The sequence below is a fragment of the Rattus norvegicus genome, chromosome 4, assembly GCF_021556685.1.
Source record: "Rattus norvegicus strain SHRSP/BbbUtx chromosome 4, alternate assembly SHRSP_T2T, whole genome shotgun sequence".
Taxonomy (NCBI): Eukaryota; Metazoa; Chordata; class Mammalia; order Rodentia; family Muridae; genus Rattus; species Rattus norvegicus.
In genome coordinates, this window is record NC_141537.1 from 84,592,457 (window position 1) to 84,617,876 (window position 25,420).

General features: G+C 47.0%; 1 protein-coding gene and 1 long non-coding RNA gene across 6 annotated transcripts in view; one reads left to right on the forward strand and one right to left on the reverse strand.

The window, feature by feature from the left end:
• Window positions 1-10,140, reverse strand: part of LOC147994868 (uncharacterized) — a 33,244-nt gene extending 23,104 nt beyond the window's left edge. For 3 of the 4 annotated variants that reach the window (XR_015686605.1, XR_015686604.1, XR_015686606.1), the window contains exons 1-3: window positions 9,957-10,140; window positions 9,071-9,182; window positions 2,996-3,807 (exon numbers count right to left, since the gene is read on the reverse strand). This is a non-coding gene — a long non-coding RNA (uncharacterized LOC147994868). The remainder of the gene's footprint in view (window positions 1-2,995; window positions 3,808-9,070; window positions 9,183-9,956) is intronic. The other variant, XR_015686607.1, reaches the window with a different exon arrangement.
• The window catches only part of Wipf3 (WAS/WASL interacting protein family, member 3), a 72,970-nt gene that overhangs the window by 43,026 nt on the left and 4,524 nt on the right, over window positions 1-25,420 (forward strand). Inside the window, 6 exon segments of one of the 2 annotated variants that reach the window (NM_001398730.1) lie at window positions 6,662-6,794; window positions 8,519-8,653; window positions 9,687-10,460; window positions 12,442-12,564; window positions 13,506-13,607; window positions 23,105-23,181. In NM_001398730.1, coding sequence (NP_001385659.1) covers window positions 6,662-6,794; window positions 8,519-8,653; window positions 9,687-10,460; window positions 12,442-12,564; window positions 13,506-13,607; window positions 23,105-23,181 — 1,344 coding nt within the window. 2 annotated transcript variants of the gene reach the window in all.

Sequence of the window (25,420 nt, forward strand, 5' to 3'; positions counted from 1 at the left end):
ATGGAAAGCCTAGGCTGGTCCCTGAGGGCCTTGTGCTACAAGGAATTTTGCGCTGGATCCAGAAGAGCAGATCAGAGACAGAAAGGAATTTTACAGAGGAAAGTGGCATGGTAAACAACATGTCCCTTGAAAAGGTCAAGCTCGCTGCTCTGTGGAGGAGGGCACAGCAAGCATGAGCGCTTGCTTTATGACACAGCCCCAAGAGGACAATGCAGGAGTTTGTGAAGGAATGGGGCAGGGTAAGAAGCTGAGAGTGCCCCCATCTAAACATCAGAGTTGCACCATTGCATGAGATAACCTTTTATGGGGTAACAAATAGACCCGGCTTCACCCGCGTCCTACAGCACCAGCGGAGGGGCCGCACATCCTCTGTCTCCAAGCCGGAAGCGCGCGAATACGCTTCTGCGCTTGTGCTGGTGCAGCCTTGGTATGGAAATCCGGCTTTGACAGAGGTTAGACAGGCCATTGATTATACTCCTGAATTTGCATTGCAATTTTGAATTCTAAAAATGAAACATAAGAGTGTGCATGGTGAAAAACACCTCGTTCTTGAACAGCATGACTTAGGTACCATTTGGAGCACAGAGAACATTGTGTCAGGCCTGCTGGGGGAGAGTGGGTCCCCACCCCTCCTCCACAGGATATTTCAGTCTCTCTCCTGGATTCAAAGTTCCCTGTGTTCCTCTACACAAAAAGCACAGCAGCAGGTGGGAGGCTATTCTAGCCATTCTTGTGATCCAGCCTTGGCAATGAGCTACCAATGCCGCTGAGACCTGTCTGCCCACAAGTCTGAGGATGCTGGGGTAGCCTAGGGCTCGGGTACTGTGCAGGCTCCACATGCCAGGGAACCTGTGCACTTCTTTTCAGTTAAATAGCCACAAAGAAAAGAATACATCTGACATCTGCAGGAAGTCGAGTGGAACTGGAATCGTGCTAGGGGGAGCACGGGGGGAGGGTCAGATGCAGAAACACCAATACCGCACGATTTTTTTCAGATGCAGAACCTAGACTTAAATATGTGTCTGCATGTGAGGGTGAGTCAAAAAACTACAAAGGGCTTCGTCAGAAGGAGGTAGAAACTTTAAGGGGAGGGGAAGAGGGGAAAAAATAAGTGAATAAAATGCATGTGACCTGAAAGCAGAAAGGTGGCTCTGAGATGTGGTGGAACCAGCGAGAGACAGGAGGGTGGGAGGAGAAATACAGGACGGGGTGAATAAGAAGAAAATGCATATGGACATGTCAGAATTAAAACTATTACTTCATATGCTAGCTTCAAAAACCAACACATAGAGGGACTGGGTTTAGATCATCTTTGGAAGGAGTACCTGGCTTGGTTTGGGTCAACCACTGGCCCTTTTTTCTCCTTCATGCATGAATACATATTATTTTTATGAAATTCATCCTTCACTCCCCTCCTAAGGTTTTCTCTAGCTTGTCCTATCCCATCTTCCTTTATTCTATTATGTCCTTCCATACTCTATAGATGATTGGTGGATGGATGGATAGACAGACAGACAGACAGACAGATAGATGATAGGTGGATGGATGGATAGATAGATGATAGGTAGGTAGATAGACAGACAGACAGATGATAGGTGGATGGATAGGTAGATGATAGGTAGATGGATAGATGATAGGTGGTTGGATGGATAGATAGACAGATGATAGGATAGATAGATGATAGGTAGATGGATAGATAGGTAGATGATAGGTGGATGGATAGATAGATGATAGATAGATGGATAGATAGATAGATAGATAGATAGATAGATAGATAGATAGATAACCTGTTGAGTCCAATTAGTGTAACCCAAATGTAAATGGGTGTAGAGCTATCCTTTATAGCTTGGACCTACCCCCACTTCTGAGAAATCTAACTTCTTCTGATCTAACTTCTTCTGGTAGCCATGGACCACCTGTAGCTTCTCAACTAGAAATGAGGCTATGCACAGATGCAAATACACACACACACACACACACACACACACACACACACACACACACACACACACCATGCATGCCAGGACATTAACAGACTGATCTTGAAAAGGCCTTGTGTAGCATCCACAGCCCTAGATTGCTCATGAGTGCAGTGTCCCATCATGTCTGGAAGACAGTTTGACAGCGGGCCTCTGGGAGCTCTGGCCCTCAGGATTTCCCCATTCACTGTGAGACATTTGCTGAGCCTTGGAAGAAATGTATGATGCTGACTCGCTACCCTCAGACCTCTGTTTTCCCTCAGTAAACCTCCATCCATTGCAGAAAGAAGCTCCTCTCGGGCACTGAGGACACCTCCAGAGGATCCGGATTCAATTCCCAGGATCTATGTAACCACTCACAGCCTCCGTAACTACAGTTCCAGAGGACCTGACACACTCTTCTGGCCTCCTCAGGCACTAGGCACATACTTGGTCTACAGATTTGCTGGCATGTACATAAAATACCCATGCACATAAAATAAAATTAAAAAGACATAAATTGGGAGCTAGAGAGATGGCTCAGAGGTTAAGAGCACTGACTGCTCTTCCAGAGGCCCTGAGTTCAAATTCCAGCAACCACGTGGTGGCTCACAACCTTCTGTAATGAAAGCTGATGCCCTCTTCTGGTGTGTCTGCAGATAGCTACAGTGTACTCATACAAATAAATCTTTTTTAAAAAGAAGACATAAATTCATATTCCTTAAGAAGGAGCTTTTTCAGATGAGACGAGAGAGAACCAGCTACATTGGTTCAACCTTTCTCACAGAAGACAGTGTTACACAGAGGCCAGATGGCAGAGGGAAGCAAGGAGGTGCAGCAGAGGACGCTCAACATTCTGATCTAGACTGTCACCCCCTCCCCAGACAGCAGCCTGCAGCTCTGCTGCTTCATTTACTGGAACAACAAAGGGACACAAATGGCTTTTATAACGTGTCCAAATCAGAGCTCTACTGCTGGCCCTGGCTCTGTGTTGCTGTCATTTGATTTCGGTATTTCTAATCTGCTTATTGGCTTACCTCTGGCTTTCAGCCCCTTTATCCAAAGGGAAGGCTCACGTGCCCCGTCTTTTCTGTGACTTCTTGTCCTTTTCAGTTCCTGGATAACTTCTTTTGAGGCTTACAGTAGCCAACTGTGTGAAGCAGGACTTGGTGTGGAAGCACACAGATGCTTGTTCTCAGTCACACCGTTATCAGGAAGAAGCAAGCATGCTCTTCCCAGTGATGTCACGACGGAGTTTCAGGGATTGGGGAGCTTGCTTTCCACAGGGAAAGGGTCCAGGGTTGCTTCCTTTCACATGCTTATGATTTTAGGAAAGTTGTCAATGGCGAGGGTTGGCACGGAGGAAAACACTCAGTGGATATTTAGGAACTCTTTCTTGCTGCTTCATTATCCTGTCACCATGGTAACGAGGATCCTTAGGGTTGTAGTTTTAAAATAAAAAAAAACACTACAGTTGGAAGATGGACAAATATTGTAGCTTGAGTAGAAATGACTGTCTTTGTGTGTAATACAATCTTCAACATGAATGAATGGATGTGTCCTTTTGTCTGAAACAGACTAAGTCTAAATATATATGGCTTTCTTTCTTTTTTTTTCTTCTTTTCTTTTCTTTTCTTTTTTTTTTCTTTTTTTTTTTTTTTTTTAGCAGAAGTTAGCAATCCTTCCCAGGCCTGCCTCTCAGAGAGAAGATTGGCAGGTGCCTTAGGACGGCAGGTGCAGGAGAGCCCTCTAGTGGGAAATTGCCAGGGCAAACTCAGGAGCAGGAGACAGTCAAGAGACAAGGAATGTTTGTTCACCCGTGTGCTGGAGAATGTGTTCATTTGTCAATCTGTCATGTAAAAATCACCAGGCACATACTGAGGCACGTGCTAAAGAAGTAGCAAAATTATGATAATGATCTCATTCTTCATGGCCCTCACCTGAAACATCTGGAATGGGCAAAATCAGAGAGTAGGGATGTCTTCAGGCAATAAAGAAATCGAGGGGCTGGAGAGAGATGGTTTAGCAGTTAAGAACACTGCTTCATATTCCAAAAGACCCTGGTTTGATTCCTAGCACCTACATGGTGGTTCATAACCCTTTGTAACTCCAGTTCCAAAGGATATAGCACTCTCTTCTGACTTCTGAGGGCACCAGGCAAGCATATAGTTCATAAACATTCATGGAGACAAAACATCCATGCACACAAAATATTAAAAACTTGAGTCTGAAGTGGGTGAGATGATCCTTCTCAGAGGAAGGGTGGGGGATAGGCAAGAGTGCCTCTCAAACAAAACATTATCAACCTCCTCCTTCCTCAAAACCAACGTCTGAATAGGACTTCCATTGCTGTTTGTCCTGCACTCAGAGGACTACAGAGCACTCCTTGCCCTCATCCCTAGCCATAATGTGCTCTTGAGATTGTAAGGCCAACATTACAAGAACAGCTGAATCCCTCTTGCCTAGGCTCCTGACGCTTTTACTCATTCAGTTTTTAATGACTTCGATTTTAAAGGCTTCTACAGAATATTTGAAAACCTTGTTGCGTAAGAAATAACCCTGTTGTACATGTGTTATAAAAGCATCTGAGCTATGTCTAAATGAACTGGATGATTTAGAACCGGAGCCCCCAGTCCATACTATGTTACTGACAGTCACCCAGAAGCCTCTCCTAAAGGCTCACAAAATGTGTTTCCAGGCAACACAAATCAGGCTTCAGAGTTTATGCCTTTGGGTCTAAGTCAAGCCAGAGCCACCAATGGAAATGTGGACTCCTTGCGTTTAGCCAAGAACACAGTGTCTCTGGTGCTGTGCAGCCCGAGAGTTTCTCTCAGGCAATCTAATCTTCTTTTCTGCATTGGATTAGATCCATTAGTTATAAACCCAGAATCATAATATGTCAGTGTTGAATTAAGAAAAGAAATCTTGGAGTAATTTAACCAAGAGCAAGCCATAGTCTCTCTCCTGTCTCTAATCTGTCTGTGGGTATGAGGCTGAATCTGTGCCTGCCTGAATAATACTGTCTTGTAAATCTGTGTGTGTGTGTGTGTGTGTGTGTGTGTGTGTGTGTGTGTGTCCCCGTCTGTCTGTCTGTCTTCATGTACGTTTGTGTGTATGTCCTTAATTAACAAAGGGCTTTCATTCTGTATTTATTGAACAGCACCAAAGTCTCATGTGAAGAAGGAAAGGGAGAACTGCAGAAATCTTTAGCAGGTGTTACAAGGATGAAGCTTTATTTACTCTTACTGACCCAGCTAACAAACAGAAATGCCATATGTTGCTTCCACTGCTAGTGACAGACGTTTATTGTCTGACTTTAAAGCTATTTGCCATTTTCAGCATCCGTTATGGTAACATACATGCATGCATGACTTACTCGTGGTCAGGAGTACGGAAGACAAGATTAAAGCTATGCCTCAGCTTAGGCTGTCAGTTCATCACATAGGGGCGGGAGGGCTGGAGAGATGGCTCAGTGGTTAGGAGCACTGACTGCTCTTCCAGAGGGACTGAGTTCAATTCCCAGCAACCACATGGTGGCTCACAACCATCTCTAATGGAATCGTATGCCCTCTTCTGGTGTGTCTGAAGACAGCTACAGTATATACTTACATAAATAAAATAAACAAATCTTAAAAAAAAAATTATCACGCGGGAAACCCAAGGCCGGTGAGGTTGCTTGTTTGTTGCTCTCTTAAAGGTGCGTTAAAAAGACAGGCCGAGAGCACAGCAATAGTAGTGACCTCAGGGTGTATGATTAACTCAGCTGTGGGTCTGCAAAAGCTCCAGTCTCTTAGAATGTATGAGAGAGTTTGTAATGTTCCATCACCCCACTTTTCTGACTAGAGCAAGGATTTTCAAAGCCCATTGCCCCATCAGGAACTGTGTAAGTCTTCACATCTTCCCAGAAGCCTGATTTCCCTGGTCCCCATGGTCCTTTCTGGACACTCTGAGGTCCTCTCTGTGATTGTCAGTGGATACTCAGCCATGTGCTGTGATACAGAGGAATTAGCTCCTTGCAGGGTGTGCCTGTGTCCCTGGCACATGTGTCCGCTCAGGAGAATTCACACGGTGTCTTAACAGCATTGCATCTAATCCAATCATTCACTCACTCACTAATCATTCACTCACCCAGTAAAAAAAAAAAAGTATATAGTCACTAAAATGCATTGTGACCCCTGACCACCCCCCCCCAATCTTCCTAATTCTCTGACCTTTGAGAACCTCATTTCTCTTGCACTTCCTAGTTCTCCACTGGGCTCCATATAAAGACCATTATACCTCTCATAAAGCCAGCTCACAGAGCCTGAATCTGCTGCAGCGAAAGAGCACAGTGGCTTACAATAGGTCTGCTCAGAATCTGAGAGCCATCAGGGATGCAGAAATGGAGGCCCAGGTGTGTGAAAGGGATCTGATTTGGTGTTCCTTGAGACCACCAGGACTTTATGCTCAAGACGGGCACCTGTATAGACCATCTAATACAGAGTCCATTTGATGTCCCAGCGAGAGAAGTGTGGGCATGACCTGAGATTATAGATAATGGTATAGAGTTCTTGCCCTTGGAAATGGGGCAGGAAAAGCAGAACTCCCATAGGAGAGAGGTGCAGCTGATGGGGCATTTTATTTCTCTGCAAATGCTATGGGGTGTTTGTTTGTTTGTTTGTTCGTTTTTGTTTTGTAACAGTTAAATCCCAATTCCCTTGCAGATCAGCACAGACGCTCCCAGCTTAAGGAAGTCAGATCTGAAAGGTCGGAGTGCACTGTTGGCTGATATCCAGCAAGGAACACGCCTGCGAAAAGTCACCCAGATCAATGACCGCAGTGCCCCACAAATCGAGAGTAAGTGAGCAGCTCAGTGGAGCCTTGGGGGTGAGGGGAGCCCAGGATAGGGATGAATAGAGCATGGTCAGATGCAACACCAGCTGGTCTGCATCTGTGACCCATGGACTCTCAAACCACCTCAGGCTACCGTGTGAGAGATTCAGACCTTCTTTTCTGAAAGGTCACAGGTGGTAGCGTCTGCAGTATCTTTCATTACTTTTCAATGATGAAGAAATAACAAACCCCCTTCATAAGTATCATTTTAAAATTGTGATAAAATATACAATACACCTAACAAATTTCCCCATTTCAACTGTGCCACTGAGTGTCATCAGGTGCATTCACAATACTACTGCAATGTGAATACAATAGGAAAATTATGCAAATAAAAACTCTCTTTTTTTGTTTGGTCAAGATTTCAAAATGCTAACATATTATATCCAGGAACATTTGTAATGCAAGGTATTATTATGACTTCATATATTTCAAAATGATGACAGTTCTCAAAAATAATCCAGTAACTAGTATTGTACCTTAATAACCTATAACTTCACATTTAGGGCACAAACATACACATTTTAAAGAGTTATTTTTATGTGTGTGCGCATATGTGTGCAATATGTGCATACCCGTGTGTGTGTGTGTGTGTGTGTGTGTGTGTGTGTGTGTGTGCGCGTGTGTGTGTGTGTGTACCTGTGAGTACAGGTGCCTGGAGAGGCCAGAGGCACCAGATCCTCTGAGACTGGTGTTGCTCAATGTAGGTCCTGAGAACTGAATTCAGGTCTTCTGGAAGAGCAGTATATGTTCTTAACAGCTGAGCCAACTCTCTAGTCCCAAAGAGACACATTTAAAAAATATATCAACAGTGATTATATAAGGATCCACTTCTGATTGGACTCATTATCCAATTGGTTAGGCTCAGTTAGCAGACTGATGCATAATATTGTCATACCTACTGCCTAATCACATCAAGAAGTACTGTATATAATATTCAGAGCAGTCTGACCATTCATCCAACAGTGGGCACCATGCCCTAACTGCATGTGTTAGCCTTAGTTTGTGTCTTAGTTACTTCTCTATTGCTATTATAGAGCATGACCAAGACAAGTTATAGAATAAAAGGTTTACTTGGGCTTACAGTTCAGTTCCAGAGGGATGAGAGGCCAGGCTGGCAGAGTAGAGACATGGCAGATGGAGCTGGAAGCTGGGTGTTGAGATCCTCCATCACAGTGAAAAAGCACAGGGCAGATTCTTAAACTCTCAAAGCCCACCTCCACTGACATGCTTCCTCCAACAAAGTCACACCCCTCCTAAACCTCTCCAAACAGTGCCATCACCTGGGGACCAAGTGTTCAGACACCTGAGACCTCATTCAAACCAGGAATTCTTGTCTACACTGAGTGTCTTCTGAGTGTCTATGGTTGGTAACCACCGTATGGAAGGCAGGGTTACTGATGCCACATCCCTGGGCATTCTTATCCATAAATAAAAAAATAATAAAATTGGAAGTTAAAATGTCTGAGTGAGTTAAGCTTGGATTCTGTGGGTGGAGGGGGGAGTCTAGATCTTTCTACACCAAGTTGAGTTTTCTAATTTGAGCCACAGATGGTCCTCACTTTGATGGGATTAGACTGGACAGACAGGCATGGGTCTGAGAACACACACAGTGAAAATGGTGGCACTGGGCTAGAGTGGGAGAGACCTGCTGGCACTTCCTACTCCTTCCTGCCTCTTCTCTCCAGGTTCAAAAGGAACCAGCAAAGAGGGAGGAGCTGCTGGCAGCAATGCCCGTGGAGGAAGCACGCCCCCTGCCCTGGGAGATCTCTTTGCTGGTGGCTTTCCTGTGTTGAGGCCAGCAGGCCAGCGGGATGTGGCAGGTAAGGACGGGTCCAACCTGCTGGCCTGGTGGTCTTTCCTCATGCCCCCAACATGTGGGATATATGGTTTATGAGTAGTTATATAGCAAGAAGATGTGCATTTGAGAACTTTAATCCTGGAAACTCCCAACCCCCAGACTTATTCTCTCGGAATCTTTTTAAATCTCGTCTATTTAAATTGCACCATCGTAATTGAAGAGTGACTTGTTTAGCAAAGGTGTCATGATAGACAGAGTGCCATTCATAACAGACATGACAATGCCGTGGATCCATCCACCAGCTTGTGTTGAGTGGTAAGGAATCTCCATCACCGTACCAGTTAGACTGCTGTGTAGCCAAGTGTAAGAATGTAGGAGCTTTAAACAACCGCTTACTTCGACTGTAATCCTGTCTGTTAGCCATCTAGGGTGGTCTTACCTAGGCTCCTTAGCATCTGCAGATAGCTGTAAATTGGAGACTTGGCTTACTCCCCAGTCCTGAGAGCCACATGATCTGCAAATCTGCAGCAGGCCACCTCAGGCTTGTCACCCTGTTGAATATCAAGAGAGAAGCTTGTCAGGAGCTAACTTAGAAATCTACCAAGTGTTACTTCCTGCTCCTTCCTCTAGGTCAGTCACAGCAAGAGACAAGCCCAGCCGAGACAGGGAGTGAACTTCACCTCTTGACAGATCACATAAAAATGACCCAGGAGGGTCTGATCTGGTCACTGAGACCATCAGCAGGCCATAGCATTGATTTATGCTTCAGTGAGCACTCAGTGTTTTTTTTTTTAATCATTGTATTAAAAATTGGCAAAACACACTGCTGCTGTAAGCGGTAGAAAGGGGTGTTTTGTTACTGCCTCGGAGGAGGGCAGATCCAGCTGAGAGGGACCTTGTGGCTGCTGCACGTGTCTGCAGCCTCACAATGGGCCTGTACAGTCTACTACTCAGCTGCAGGGACATCAGGCTTGTGAGTTCTGTGTACTACCCAGTCACCTGGACTTTCTCCTTCTCACACTGCTGGTCTATCCTAAAATGTGTTTCACTTCCAGGTGGCAAGACCGGACAGGGCCCTGGCTCCCGAGCGCCTTCTCCCCGGCTCCCCACCAAAGCCATCAGCGGCCCCCTTCCCGCTCCTGCATCCCCCAGGCTAGGCAATGCCTCAGATACACACAGCTCTGCCAGGCCAGTCCCTCCTCGCCCCAGTGTACCTGCCCCACCGCCTCCCACTACACCCCCACCCCCGCCTCCACCTCCACCTCCACCTCCACCTCCACCCCTCCCCCCAGCCTCCCCCATCAAAGCCCCATCGGTGTCCCCACCTGTCCCTCCAACCAAGGGGAATCCGTCTGCGGTGCCAGCCCCTATACCCTGCGTACCTCCCCTTCCGCCCCCTCCCCCGACTCCGCCCCCTCTGCCCCCAGCCTCAGCACTCAGTGAGAAGGCAGTGAGGCCCCAACTAGCCCCGCTGCACCTGCCACCCATACCACCTCCGCTTCCTCTCCTGCCACCCTATGGGTACCCGGCGCTCCACTCAGAGCCCAGCAGCCCTGCCCAGGACGTGAGAGAGCCACCAGCTCCTCCTCCACCACCGCCACCACCACCACCACCTCCACCACCACCGCTCCCCACCTACGCCTCTTGCTCTCCAAGGGCCGCTGTGGCCCCGCCCCCGCCCCCTTTGCCAGGCTCCAGCAACAGCGGCAGCGAGACTCCTCCCCCGCTGCCCCCCAAGTCCCCCAGCTTCCAGACGCAGAAAGCCTTGCCCACACCTCCAGGTGCTCCCGGCCCTCAGATCATCCTGCAGAAGAAGCGTCGAGGCCCAGGTAAAGCAGCTTCTGAGGCTCCTCTGAGTCACGTGCACACCGTGGCAAGGTTCAAAGCCAGTTTCCACTAAAACCTGGCCCTTTTGTGGGACTTTACTGTTTGTTTCAGAGGAAGGCACCATTGAGGAGGCTGGGAGCCCTAGTCTTAGATCCCACAGACAGTACCAGAGAGTCTGATTTTGATCATTTGCCATTGCTAGCTGCATGTCACTTAGCCTCTCTGTGCCATCCTGTCTGTCACATAGGGTGACAGGCAGACGGTTCGCTCTCACAGTATGACGGATGCTTGACACTGGTCTGGATCTAGCAATGGTGAGGGCTAGCGTTGTGGTGTTCATTGAGTCTGGCTCCGGACCTCCTCCCTGGGTTAGGTACAGCCAGTTTCCAGAACTAGGTCTCTGGTTTAGTTGCTTCTGACTTGAAGCTCATCCCACTGGAACACAGTCTGCATTCTGCAGATTCTCCAGCCAACTCAAGAAGACAGGCTTGTGTACTGAGCCAAAATGAGAATAACTCCCTCACAGAGAGGATTGTGAATGAAGCACACAGTAGACAGGAGAGAGCATGCAAGAGCTACATGCAGCAGAAACCAGTACAGCCATGCTCCTGTGCATGCATGCATACATGCAGAAACACTCAGCACATGCCCAGGCTGATGAGCACACATCTGCACACATCTGTTCACACAAGTACACTGATATACATGTCACTCACACATACCAGTCCATCTTCACGCACATACTACTTATACCACACATACATATGTGCATGCATATTCAAGTCCATCCATCATACACACGCACACAATGCACACCACATCCATATACATGTACACACTCCACATAGCAAATATATACATATACACACTACATACACATGTACACACAAACTGTTAGACACATATACATATATCACATGGCCACCACACACGTCTGCACACTACATACAAATAAATATACAGGCACATGTGCACTTTCTTGGGATCTTGAAGGTATCTTGGGATCTGTAGGTACCTGAATTCCCTCACTTCCTGCAGCAGACTTGTCAGGGGCCAGCATATTCCTAGTGTCTCCCTCTAGTACCTAGGGAGGGGGAAGGAGGCAGGTTTGTAAGTCCTGAGGGTAGGGCAGAGGCTGGCTAGTATGGACAAGCACACATTTCACCTGGCACTCTGCTCCTCTTTCCAGACTCTAAGCCCCTAAGAGCAGGTGCTTATGTGGCCTTTGTCTTTACGTCTTTGGATGTCTACAAAATGAGGGTACTCTTGCTTCAGTCCAACATGGGGTGAAAGAAGAGGTTGTTTGTGATCCACTGACAGGATCTGCCTGGGCGGTGTTTTCTGGGTGTGGGTTAGAGACACCACAGGAAGCAGCCAGCAAAACACCATAGAGGAAAGAGAGAGCCCAGAAGGTGTGAGGAAGGTGGTTCATGTGAGATGGACCCTGGCAGGCAAAAAGGTTTTACCCAGGCTGGACAGAGAAGCAAGTTTTATAGTATGGGAAGAACTAGAGCGGGCAGAGTGCAGGACCAGAATGCCCTCCTCAGGTCCTCCTTTGACCTCCCTTGCCTGTAGGTCTTCCTTCCGGTTCCTGTCACTCTGCAGTGGGTCCCTTTCTAGGGCTGTGCCATCTGACCATGAGGCATATTACATCATTGATAGTACAGTGTCAGCTAAGGTTGGCACACTTCCTGTATCGTGCATTGTAACTTGTTTAATCTTTTTAATCTCTCCGGAAAACGCTTGATGCTATCATTCCCATTATGTATACGATCCAATTGAGGTACAAAGAGGGTATGCAACTTGTGCCAGTTACGGAAACTATGGCTCAGTCCAAAACAGGTTGGCTCTGGTTGTTGCCCTCTTACTTATCCCGCATCATCGCAAGGGCTAACCACCTAACTGCTCACATAAAGTTAAAATCTGCTGTCCCACTTCCATCTCTCAATGGCGTCTGTATCTTCTGCCCTCTTCTCTGTTAAGGAGCCGGTGGGGGAAAGCTAAACCCACCTCCAGCCCCACCTGCAAGATCGCCCACCACTGAGCTCTCCAGCAAAACCCAGCAGCCTGGAGGACAGCTGCGGAATGGAGGCCAGCACGTGATTGGTAAGGACCCCACTTGCAGTGCAGGCTTCCTGCCCCCCAAAGACAGGACAAGAGTTCCCTGGCCACCAAAGTGGGGTGGACAGTTGGCCAGCTTCCCCTACTGTCACCACGGTATCTGTTTCTCAGGGAGGAGTGAAGAGAGAAACACAGAACAGCCTTCAGGATGTGTGACATTGGGGATTTTTCCCTCCATGCCATCTGGATAGGTCTAGGCCACTCTAACCATGTGACTCAAGACATCTAGAACTAAAACCGTGTGTGCATATTTATATACACCACCATGGAGAGTAAATCTATAAGCCTATAAGACCAGAGTGGCTTGGAGAAAGGGAAGACAGTTGACTTCTTGATAGGCAGGAGGGAGACTAAAAAGAGAGAGATTGAAAGAAAGACATTTAGGCTCCTCAGACCCTCCACATCCCTTCTGTGTGCTCAACTACTGTCAGATCAGAAAGGGGACTGTCAGTCAAGAAAGGGGCAGGGACATTTCTCTCCTCACCAGAGTCCCAGGGCAGAGCCCATTTGCTTTGGGAAGCCCAGACTTCGCACAGGACACAGCCGAGCTGATGTGTCTCCTTCCCCTCAAAGCCCTTCTTTAGAAATGCAAACGGTACTCTTAGAGAAAGCTAGTACTGGGTTCTTTGCTAGGTTCTTCCCCCTGCCTGGAGCCCTTTTCTGTTCCTTCAGTGGCTCCCTTAGGTGGGCGGAGGATCTTGGACATGGTATTGGGGACCTCTGCATTGACCTCTGCTGCATCCCCTTGTTCAGCCAGGAACACTTGAAAAGCAGGTGGACTCTTGGAGAAATAACTCTGCCATCAAAACCCTTTCACAGTGCAGGCAAGCAGTGAGCAGGGTATCCGGCCAGAGGGACCGGTGTGCCTCTGCGAACAGTCACACTTGGGTCACAGTAGTAATCGAAGTAATTTCTCACATGTACAGATGACTTCGAGTCTAAATTCACGTTCCACTCCATGGAAGACTTTCCCCCTCCAGACGAATACAAACCAGGTCAGAAGATTTACCCCAGCAAGGTCCCCAGAAGTAAGTACTGCTTTATCACGACCCTCCACAATACAAGGCAGGTAGCACTTTGCTGTCCCTTAGCAAGGATGCTGAGTGTGCAGACTTCCCTAAGCTTAAGGACATGTATTTGTCCTGATGCCCAATGGTTCACTAAAAGGTTTCTGTAGAACTCCAGAGTTCATTGGCACCACCTTGGAAATGCTGAAATGAGCCATGCATCCTTCCCTCCTCAGGGCCTTTGGCTGAAAGACTTGACACACAAACAACAGAGAAATGGGACCTGGGCTCTTTGCATTCATAGCTGGAGAAGAATCTCATCAGATTCTGGCAAATTGCAAAATGGAAAATGATTAGAGGCCAATGGTCCTCAACCTTGCCTGCACATGACAGTGGCCCCGCAAGCCTTTTAACCTCCTGCATGCAGTCAAGAGTGAAACTCAGGTGTCAGAGTTTATGATAGCTGCCCACCATATCAGATGCACAGCTAAAGCAGAAACACAGAGCCCGGGGGCTCTTCCTCAGAATTTCACTGTACAGGCAGGCTCCAAAAGGCACCTTCACTTACTTTGTCCACTCTAGAGAAGAGGAGGCTGGATGGATGGATGCCACCCAGCGCCAAAATGGCAGGAAGGCCAAAGAAAACAGGGTTGGAGTGATGACTGCACAGCTACTCGTCAGTCCTGTGCAGTCTTGTGCAGTACCAGGTCATTCAGTACAGCAGAAGGCAGGAGATGGCAGAAGCAGCAACGTGGGGTTGGAGGTGTTCTTATCCCACCATCGAAGTGGGGCCTTAGTCCCACTTGTCTGTGCACTCGAAGGAAAATTACATGCTTAAGGCTGGCCCAAACCAGAGTATAGCAACAACAGACTCGTGTACCTGTCCCTGCAGAGGGCCTACCACAGTCCCTTCTGTGAGGCTCAGTTCCCTGGGAGCAGAGTGGAGAATGTCTGTTCTGTTCAAGCTGCCAGCATCCCAGCATCAGCATGGGCACAGCTCTCTCCGCTGGCTGTGGGACCTCACTTTAGGCGGAGGAGCCTGGTGTACCCAATGATTAGGGATAAGAGAGCTGTAAATGCTCTGGAAGCCAAGTCTTCTCAAGGTTCTGAGGGACAGGGAAAGCCAGCTCTGGGTGGACCTGGACATGCGTCTGCCTAGCATTCCTTTGCAGGGCGCATGAACTGGCAGGTACAGCTGAGCGTCAGATGCCACAGGGAGAAGCCAGGGGCCCAGGCTCACTTCACACGCTGTAATGGATGGGTATCTTAGTTAGGGTCTCTATTGCTGATGGAACCCCGGGACTAAAACCAACTTGGAAAGAAAGGGTTTATTTCATTTACACTTCCAGGAAGCTGTCCATTGCTGAAGGAAGTCAGAGCAGAAACTCGGGCAGGCCAGGAGCCTGGAGGCAGTAGCTGATTCAGGTCACAGAGGAATGCTGCTTCCTGTCTTGGTCTTCCTGGCTTGCTCAGGCTGCTTTCTAAGAGAGCCCAAAACCACCAGTCAAGGGCTAACACCATCCAGAATGGGCTGAGCCCTCCCTCATCAATCACTAATTAAGGGAATACCATACAGGCTTGCCTAGAGCTCAGTTTTACAGAGGCATTTCATCGAGGCTCCCTCCTCTCAGATGAGTCTAGCTTGTGTCACTTGACATAAAACTTGTCAGGACAGATGAGTGGAATTTTTCTTAATGCATAAGAGTGCTGATGGTTTTTTACAGCACACCTCAGTTAACTGGTGTGAGGTTTGGGATTTGGCCACTGAGGGAGCCACATAGGTCACAGGCATGCATGGTGTTAGATTCTGAGATCCCTAGGGAGAAAGCCACATTATCACATGGGCAGGAAAACATCCAGGCCAAGGACAGCACAGACCAGTAGCACAGGATAGTTCAGGTGCATTTCACAATCATCAGGGCCTAATGTGCATGGCTCCAGTGAGGCCATGCAAGTGGCAGTCATAGGGCTCAAACTTGGAAATGTCAGTAGACAGCACTCACAGTAGCCTGTACTCACAGAGCCACCTTGTAAAGTATGCATGGGTCTCAGATGGATAAAAATTTGAGTGTCTTCTTCTTAAAGAAAGACAGGGCAGGGCTCAGATGTCAATCTGTTTCAAGGACAAGTTCTCCAGTGACTTAAGACCTCCTAGGCCCCACCTCTAAAAGACTCCACCACCTCCAATAAAGCCACAAAGCCTTTAACATATGGGCCCTTGGAGACATTTCAAATCCAAAGTACAGGCCCATCATTTCCTTGCACTAGTTAGGCTCAGGTGAATTCTAAGTTAATGTTCAAATGAAACCATGGAATGTAAATATTTATAGCCTAATAACTGATAATAATCAAGAGTCATTAACAGCTAATGAATTGATCAACAAAGTTGGGTATGGACGCACAGTGAGATACAGTTCAACTCATACAAGGAGTCAGTGCTGAAGCACACAACCTCGATGGACTTCAACTCACTGCGCTCAGTGAAAGGAACCATCCCAAGACCACGCTCCACTTATATAAAATGTCAAAACTGAGCAAGGCCACAGAGGTGGTTAGAACAGTGGCTATTAGGGACTGGAGCATGGGAAATGAGACTGACAGGTGGTTGGTCTGGGGTTTCTTTTTAGGGTGATGAAAATATTCCGCAGCCAGCTACTGATGGTGGTTACACTTTATGAATGCACATGCAGTGGTCTTCGTATCCACTGAGAGAAGCCAGAGATGTAGACCCAATTCAAAGTTAGATTAAATAAATGTATTCTTTGTTGGGGTTCGGTCTATTGCTATGTATTGTGATGCTAAGTGCAGGCCCCCAAGATCTGGTTGCCCCAGAGAAGAAATAGTCCACTCATAGACACAAGTGACTATGTGACCTTGCTCCCAAGTTATTTCTGATTGGTGAATAAAAATGCCTACAGCCAATAGCTGGACAGAATTGAGATAGGTGGGACTTGGTGTTCCAGGCCTTGGGATTGGAGGAAACCACTGAGAGAGAAAGGAGGTGGAGAGAAGAGAAAGATGTCATTGGTTAGGAGTCAAGAAAATATGGCCAACCAATTAGAGTCAAGAGCAGCCCAGACGAAATGTAGTAATAACTCCGGTTATGACAGGAAAGTAGATTCTAATAGCATAGAGGGTAGATGTTTGCTCAGATCTAGTACTGATGAAGACTTACTGAAAACAATAAAAGTTATGTCTTTTATCTGGGAACTGAATGGTCAAAGGTGGGAAGAAGCCCTGGATTGGGATTAAATATTTTTTACAAAAATTCTTACTGCTAGCAAAAGGACAGCAGCCTCAGAGCCAATACAGCAGGCTGTGCGGAAGGCGGGGTTAGGGCTGGGTTTTAAGGCGGACATCAGAAAGGTGTGTGTTACAGCTAGCCCTGGAGTCCATGGCTGGAAGGTGAAATTGTTTTACTTCCTTCAGTTGTTTCTTACTTTCCCACTATAAAGTAATAAAAAGACCACCTCGTCCTTTCCCCACAGCAATAAGTGGACGTGCATTCGCAAAGGCAGCTGCTGATACCTCACAGTCCTGCAGGCCACTAGGATCACCCAGGCATTCCAGGGTAAAGGTCAACGGCCCTGTAGGGAAGCCTGGCTCCATATTAAGTTTCTTTAGTCAACACAAGACCTGAGTAATTATTGCTCAGATCTGAGCACTCTAGCAAGTGGGGTGGCGCAGTTCATTTGTAGGCACAGTGTGGTCAGGTTAGGGCTGGCTGCCATGTGTCTCCTACACACACACACACACACACACACACACACACACACACACACACAATCTCACTAACAGCAAATTTTATTTTACTAATGATGTATTCAAGTGACAAAAGCAAAAGCGAAACCAAAAACAAACAAAACCTTGTCATTTAGAATGTTTTAGGAAAATACTTAGCTTACTGTCACTCTAGCAGGAAGAAAGGCCTTTGTTATGTGACCAAACACTTGCCCACTAAATGCTCTCACCCACCGGAGAGATGTAGACTGGAGAGTGCCGCTGTACCCTCGAGAGCCACACCATGGTGGAGGTTGGGCTGGGACGTGCCACAGTGCCATCTCATTCCCATGATCCCAGTAACTCCACCAAGCAGTCAGCTCAGCGGGAACGTGGCCGATTTCCACCACCAGGACCATGCTCACATTCCAACGTCTGCTTTTTAAAGGAATTTGCAATCTCGAGAAAAATAAAATGTGTAGCATGAAAGTCCCCATCTACACCAAGTTTTTTTTTTTGTTTTTTTTTTGTTTTGTTTTGTTTTTTTTATTAACTTGAGTATTTCTTATATACATTTCGAGTGTTATTCCCTTTCCCGGTATCCGGGCAAACATCCCCCTCCCCCCTCCCCTTCCTTATGGGTGTTCCCCTCCCGACCCTCCCCCCATTGCCGCCCTCCCCCCACCAGTCTAGTTCACTGGGGGTTCAGTCTTAGCAGGACCCAGGGCTTTCCCTTCCACTGGCTACACCAAGTTTTTAACTGTTGGCCCGATCAGTGTGCTCACACCGCTACACAACCAAACTTGAGGATGAAGTTCGCCTGGCAGAACCAAGACTCCACCTTAAGTCAGGCTTTAGGCCTCCTCCTACCGAGCCCCTGACAGCCACCACTCAATTTTTTTCCCTATGATTTTGAACACTGTAAATAGCTGGTGTAGGTAGAAGCATGGGCTATTTGCTTTTGGTTGCTGATTCAGTTCACTTTGCAGACTAACCCAAGATTCCCCTATGTTAGCATGTGCTTCCTTTAGTAGTCTTTGCTGATAGGCATTCCCTTGTATGCATGTATTACACAGCACATTTCGTTTATCCATTCGTCCACTGGCAGACATTTGGATTGCTTCCGCATTTTAGCAATTGAGAATGATGCAACCCGTGGCTGTTCAGAGGACTTTTCAAGGCTATGTCTTCAGTTGATTTCCATATACCTATCCCAAAGCCCAGTGTTAGGTCATAAGGAAGTTCTGTTTGTCATTGTTGGAGGAACCCCCGTGCTGGGTTCTATCGCTGTCCAATCATTTTTCACCTTCACCATCTGTGCACAGTGCTTTCCATCTTTCCACATCCTCACCACAACTGTCTTCAGATTTTAATTTAATATTCCCTTTTCAGTATTTTCATAGCCACTCCAGTGAGTACAGTGTGAAGACTCACCCTTCCCAACTCTTATTTTAGAGGCATTGTTGATACAACCAGCCAATGACTTCCATAAGCCATAGAACATCCCCACCGCACTGCTATAACTAGAGCACCGAGGGGTTCATTTTACAGAAATTAAAGGGTTGGAAGTCCCAAGAGTGTTACCCTAAGTAGAAAAAGCACATGGCCACTGGTCAGGTCTAGTTCTACCTTTGTGGTGACAATGGGTCAGGTCCCTTACCGATCCTTAGAGCAGTTGACCACATCCTTACTGGACTGACTTCCAGCAGTCCAAGACTCACCCCATGATACTGCCTATCCTGTGTATGCCTTCCTCCTGAGAGGCCACAGAGATGCTGCTCTGCCTTTGCAGTCGTCTCACTTCCCTTCATCGCCTGAGTTCCCAGCTCCATATGTAGCCTCTCTCCAGTTCTCCCCTTCTATGCAAGGATCTCCAGGTCACATTTTGTCTTGAGTAGTCTAGTGCCCGCTCCTTCCCATAGCCTCCTTCTGCACCCAGACTTTTCCTCTATGTTCCGTTGTTCCATCAAAGGCATCAGTCATCTTGGACTTCTGTCTCTTTTTCTGCTCCCCCATCACCTTACTAGGGAGCTCTGTGTCACCTGCTTTGGGATGTCCCCGGGTATGAGCTTTTGCACTCCTCTCCCATGCTGGCTACGCCACTTAGCTGTCTAGCAGGCTTCGCTGCCTCACACCGCATCTGAGTCCTCTGGAGCCCGAGTCTGGCCCTGCTGACTCTGCTAAAAAGCAAAAACAAACAAACACACACACACCCAGGGCGTCCCATCTTCTCCCAAATCGGTTGGAAATTTCCACCATAACCACAGGACCTGCATTACTGTCCCTCCCCTTCCATCTCTTCCCTCCACTTTAATTGACTCAGCAACAACTTTCTAGAGGGTTCCAAGCCCACCCTTGCCTCTGTCCTTTGCCGTTGTTGTTCCTTCTGTATGAGACACTTTTCCAGGATGCCCACATCACTTCCTCACCATTTTCTCTGGATCCTCGAGCTTAACAGACATATCTTCTCAGAGTTGTGACAGCTGAGAACTCCAAGGTTCAGGTGCTAGTCGGCTGACCCTGTTTCTAGGCAGGACTCTTTCTTCATTGCAGAGGGGCCCTACCCTCATAACCACCACTCAAGGGCACCCCTGCTGCCCTGCCCCAGGCTCCTTGTCCACACACCGTCCTGTTGAGTGTTAAGCCCTCAGCATGTGAGATTCGGAGTGATACAGTTCAGTCTATGAGTAGTTTATCAAAGAGGGTCCGGTCAAACAACAGCTCTTTCTGCCCTGGTACTTAAAAGTTTCTTCATGTCATATTTTGTCTCCAAGTACCTTCCTGCTGACCCTTGCTTCCTGGCTCAGTAAACTATGACACCTGAATGGCAAATATCCAGTGGCCTATCTCTGGCTCCCAGAATGGACCCAACTACACAATCAGTAAATAATGGTTGAATTAAATTTTTTTTAAAAATATCCAGTCATATGTTCATTGCTAAACTACCTTCAGAGTGAAAAATTTGGAAATAGCACCAAGTTCCATCAACGGGATTAGATTAATTATAACAGAGTCACATGCTAGAACTCTTGTGGCCTTCAAGAGAGTATGTTGAATACTTAATAACTGTCATGCAATTCAGCATAACAGCAATAATTGCCATGCTGCTATGTCAGTAAAAACAGCCCAAGCAAGACTACACAAAAAGAACATGAAAATACTTTATAAAAATATATCTGATTTTGGGTTATATACTAAGGGATAATTTGAGTGGAGGATTTACACAAAACTGTTAAATGTGGGGAAATTCTGCATTACTTTCATTATCTTTCTTTACTATTCTGCCAGATTTTTATAGTAAATATATACTGAATATATAAAAATGTATATTGTTCAAAATACAAATTGCATATTGTATAAAATGTACATTGGACATAAAATGTCTGTTGTTTAATATACAATATGCATATTGTATAAAATGTATATTGAATGTATAAAAATGTATTGTCTGCCTTCCTGCCAAGGTTTAAACAGTGTTGGCCACTGACTGACAGGTCTGATCTGCCTAGGAACCACCTTTTCCCAAATACAGTTATCACTTCACAGTAACTGCTCTCCACGCCTGGTGTCAGCACATCTAAGACTCTGCCTTAATGGCCACCCAAGTTTGCAAACCCTTTCTGCACCCTGCCCAAGTCCTACCTAGCCATCCTTCTGTTGACTGTAAATGGATTTTGCTCCTACTGTGAAAGCATAGCTGTGCTTAGAAAAGGTGACAAGGCACCCTTGGTTTCCATATGACAAAAAGTTAGGCTAGAAGCCATTGGGAGCTCGGTGACTTGAGCACAGCTAAGCCCGGTGGTCCCTTTGTCATTTATCCACAGCCACGTCCATACCTGAGACAGAAGATGGCAGTGTATGACTCTCTGTACAACAGAGACATGGGACGAGGAAGAAGGGTCAAATGCATTTCATGTTATGAGCTACAGAAGCAAAAGTGGGAACTCTGTCATTCCACAGGATCCAAGTTTCTGTTCATCTGTGAGGAGACAGCAGGTAGCAAATGCTGCATTTACAGAGTGACACCAGAGAGGCTAGTGGCACCTCATAGGGGAAAAATGCCCCTAAGCTGCTCTGTCTATTCAGAGCAGCCTGACTATCCCCAAGGATGTCTCAGAGACTCATTTCTAACAGCAGTGAAGGTTTTCTTGCAACCAGACATGGAGTCGGCCCTCCTTTTTCAAAGAGAAACTAATTATCCTCCAGCCTATGTGTTCTGATGCTTATGAAAGCTGGTGGAAACTGCCCACCCATGAAGCCCATGTTACCACACATTAGTTTTCAGATGGGGGCAGAGGTTGTTCCCTGAGGCAGTTGTTCCCAGAGTCCTTTGTGGTGGTTGCCAGTAGGCCAGTGCTTAGGCAAGGCACTGAGTGAGTAGCTCTGACGGATGTGGCAAGTGTCCCACAGTATAAGGTCACACCCACAGGGAATACCAATGTCGGTAAGGCCCTGACCATGAAATCTATGCCCAGTGAGAGGTTTGTCTGAGGCAGACAGGTCATCCATAAAACTAAGGACCACAGTCTGCAAGGCTTCTCTCCCATGTGGAAGTATACCAGGGCTACCTGTCAGTGTCTTGGTACATTTTACTCAAACTAACTGGAAACTAACATTCTCTCTGTGATTGGCTCCAAAACATCTTTACTCTTGAGCCAACTCAGTCCTCGGTTTGGACCTTGATTAGTGTTTTGTGGGTTACAGAGCACTTTGTGATGGTTCATTGGAACGTGTGCCTTACCTGCGAGACTATTATGGTGCCAAGTATGTAAGACTGTAGAGTGTTTCAGAAGCGTTGGGGACTTTTTAAAATAGTAATTCTACCACACAAGAGGAGAATCTGCTTCTTATGTTTCTTTTTATGGATTTTAAAAGCTTGGATTTTTCTTTCCGTACAATTTCACCCCCAGAATCATCTTCATGAGCATTCGAGGAGCTGCTTGCTGCTCCATAACCTCACCCTAACGCTCCCAGCACCTGAACCTTTTGTCAGAGGCCGTCCTCAGTAACCAGTAACTTTAGAAGTGGCTCAGAAATGCGGATGATAGGGTGCATGTGAGACATGGCTGTGTAATCCCTCGTCCCCAACAGCAGCAGGACAAGGGACAGGTGGCAGGGGTTTCCAGCCAAATGCCTCAGAGGAAAAGACACCAGGAGTTGAGGTCCAGAAGCTCTGACTGAAGGGAAATTTGGGGAGCACCTGGAGATGTGACTTTAAAACTTGAGTAAATCATCTGTGAAAACGAAGTCAGACTTTTTGCTGTGGTGACACTGGGGCAGGAAACTGGAATCGAATGTGGAACACGCAGGGTGAGAGGCACTTGGGGTCCTCTCCCCCCATCATCTTCTACATTCTTTCAGTTCCCAACTATGGCATTCTGTCCTGTGCAGCTTGTACAGCAGTGAAGCCAGGACATCTTGTAGACATATTGTTGGAGCTTCACTAAAAGGGATGGATCGTGTCAGCCGATAGTAATCTTTCTCCATTTTAGCAGACCCTGCACTGTACTCGGCTAGTCTCAATGACAGACAAAGAAGTGTACCGGAGGACTGGTACCTGCCAGGCAGGAAGGCCTTCTCACACATCACTGCCTGTGGCTCCCTGAGCCCACAGTGTGTGACACAGAAGACGGGTGGAAACCCAGAGTCCAGGCCAGAAGGCAGAAGGTTTCAGGCTGGGCTCATGTTGCCCGGAGATTCTCTGCTGGTATTTTGAGCGCTGTTCAGCAGAAAAGTCTCTCCACAGGGTACAGAGGCCCTGGGCCAATAGATGGTGAGATCACTCTCGTTTCTCTCAGGCCGCACACCTGGTTCCTGGCTCCAAGCTGAGGCAGCTGGGCAGAGCTCTGATGACATCAAAACCAGAAATTCTCAGGTAACACCTCCCTGGGCCCTGAATAAAGCCTGGAATTCTCTAGGGCTCTCTGCCTGTGGGTCGGGACCCCTTTGGGGTCATGTCAGATATCCTGCAGATCAGATATTTCCATTATGATTCATAACAGTAGTGAAATTAAAATTATGACGTAGCAACAAGATAGTTTTATGTTCGGGGGTGCGGCACCTCAGCGTGAGGTGCTGTATTAAAGGTCTGAGCATCAGGAAGGTCAAGAACCACTGCTCTGCAGGGATTCTTCTCTGTAGAAGCCTTCCTCTCTGACTGCTCTTCTGTAAGAAGGCCACTGGTTGTGCCTTTGTTAAAGGTCAGAATGAAACACCTTCAGTTTCACACTCTGCCCTGTGGTAGGGGCTTTCCACAGAGACGCGTCAGAACCCTGCAGTCTCATTCAGTCCTGACTCTGATCATTCCAGAAGCCTGAGTTTCCAATAACTGCTCTCCAATGGTCACAGATTCAAAAGTGAGTGTATAAGGGTAAAGGTGAGGGGGGAGAAAGGACGGAGTTATGCAAGATTATTGACTGGTGGAAGAGAGGATTCTGGGAAGGTGGCAAGGTAGAAGACACCACAGTCTGCCACTCTGCCTGGATGGTGGTAATTCTGGCACTTGTCTGTTGCAATTGTCTTAGAATTTTGGTATCTGCTGAAGACTTACTATGTCCAGGAAAGACTTGAGCCATACACTACAGCCGATTTCGCTCAGTTTCATCCCACGAGACATCAGCATTTAGCCATTTCCTGCCCATATTCCCCTGACAAGCAGCCATGTGCATACTCATGGAGCAACTACCCACTCGCTCAGATCTTAGGGATGCACGCTCCAGTCTCTCCTCACTATTTTAGATCACAGGGGTTCAGATACTGATTTCAGTGTCCATCATTTTCTCACCCCACCCCTAGACTGTTGCAGGCCCCTCCCCTTCAGGCTGAAGTGCTTGCTGGGAGATTCTCTTACGATTTTTCTGTTTCTCATTTGGGGATTCAAACACTAATGACTAGGAGAGTCTCCATTAGTCACCTTTCCTGGTACAGTAATAAAAATAGCTTCCAAGAGCAACTTCAGGGAGGAAGGCTTGACACTTTCCGGGGGCAGGCCCTTGAGGTAACTGGGCATCTTGCATCGGTAGTGGGAGGCAGAATGGTGTGGATGCATGTGCTCAGCCCGTTTCTCCCATTTAATGCATCCCTGGACCCAAGCCTGGGGACGGTACCACCCACTTTTAGGGTGGTCTTCTACCTCAAGTTACTTGATTTAAAAAAAAAATCTCTCATAAGAATGGCAAAGGTTAGATAACTAGTAATCTATTCAGTCTAGATAACTAGGAATGCCCAGAGGCCTATTGCCTAGGGGACTCTGGATCATGGCAAGTTGATAATGTCAACCATCTCAAAGAAACTCAAAGGTAAACTTATGTATGGAAAACAAAAAAGGAGACAGGAAGGCACCTGAGAATCTGCATTTATGCCTTAGGGAGATTCTTGGCTTTGAGATAATTTACGAGCATAAAAAATTAAGATCAGTAAAACAAGAACAGTACAGAAGCAAAGCCTGGAGAGAGTGGAGAATCTAATCTCCAATACTGCCGCTGCGTGGCTTCATCCAAATGTGTGGTTTCTGACAACAGCAATACACAGATCACACAGGAGGACAGGGAAACATAGTCCCTTCCAAGATGGCAGGGAGAGTAGAAACGTAAACTATCCCCGAAACAGAACTCATGGTAGGTTCCCCTCAGACTTTATCGGAGGTGCCCTGGAGGTGTTCAGCTAAGTTCAAGAGAATTGCATGTGACCAGAATGGAGGGCTCTATAAAGACCAACGCTGACAGATAGACGAGATAGATGAGGGGAAGTGGTGAAAATGCAAGGCACATCCCAACAGGCAGAAAAGAGTCAGTGAACTTGAAGACAACACAATTGCTTAGTCTGAGGAACGGCAGAAACGGTGAACAGGGAGCAGAGCCCAAGAGAACTTGCTGGGGACCATTGGGTGGGCAAAGCTGTGCATTGCTGGACTTAGTGAAGGAGAGTGAGAGAAAGGAGTGGAAAGGCAATTTGAAGACATAATAAATAGAAACTCAAGTTGGATGAGAATCTTGAATGGAAGTACCTAAAAATTTAGTAAACGTGAGGACGATGAACCAAGAGAAACTCCTACCCCCACCCCTTGCCCCCCAAAGCCACTGTGAGTACCACTGGAAGGACAGAGGAAACCTTGA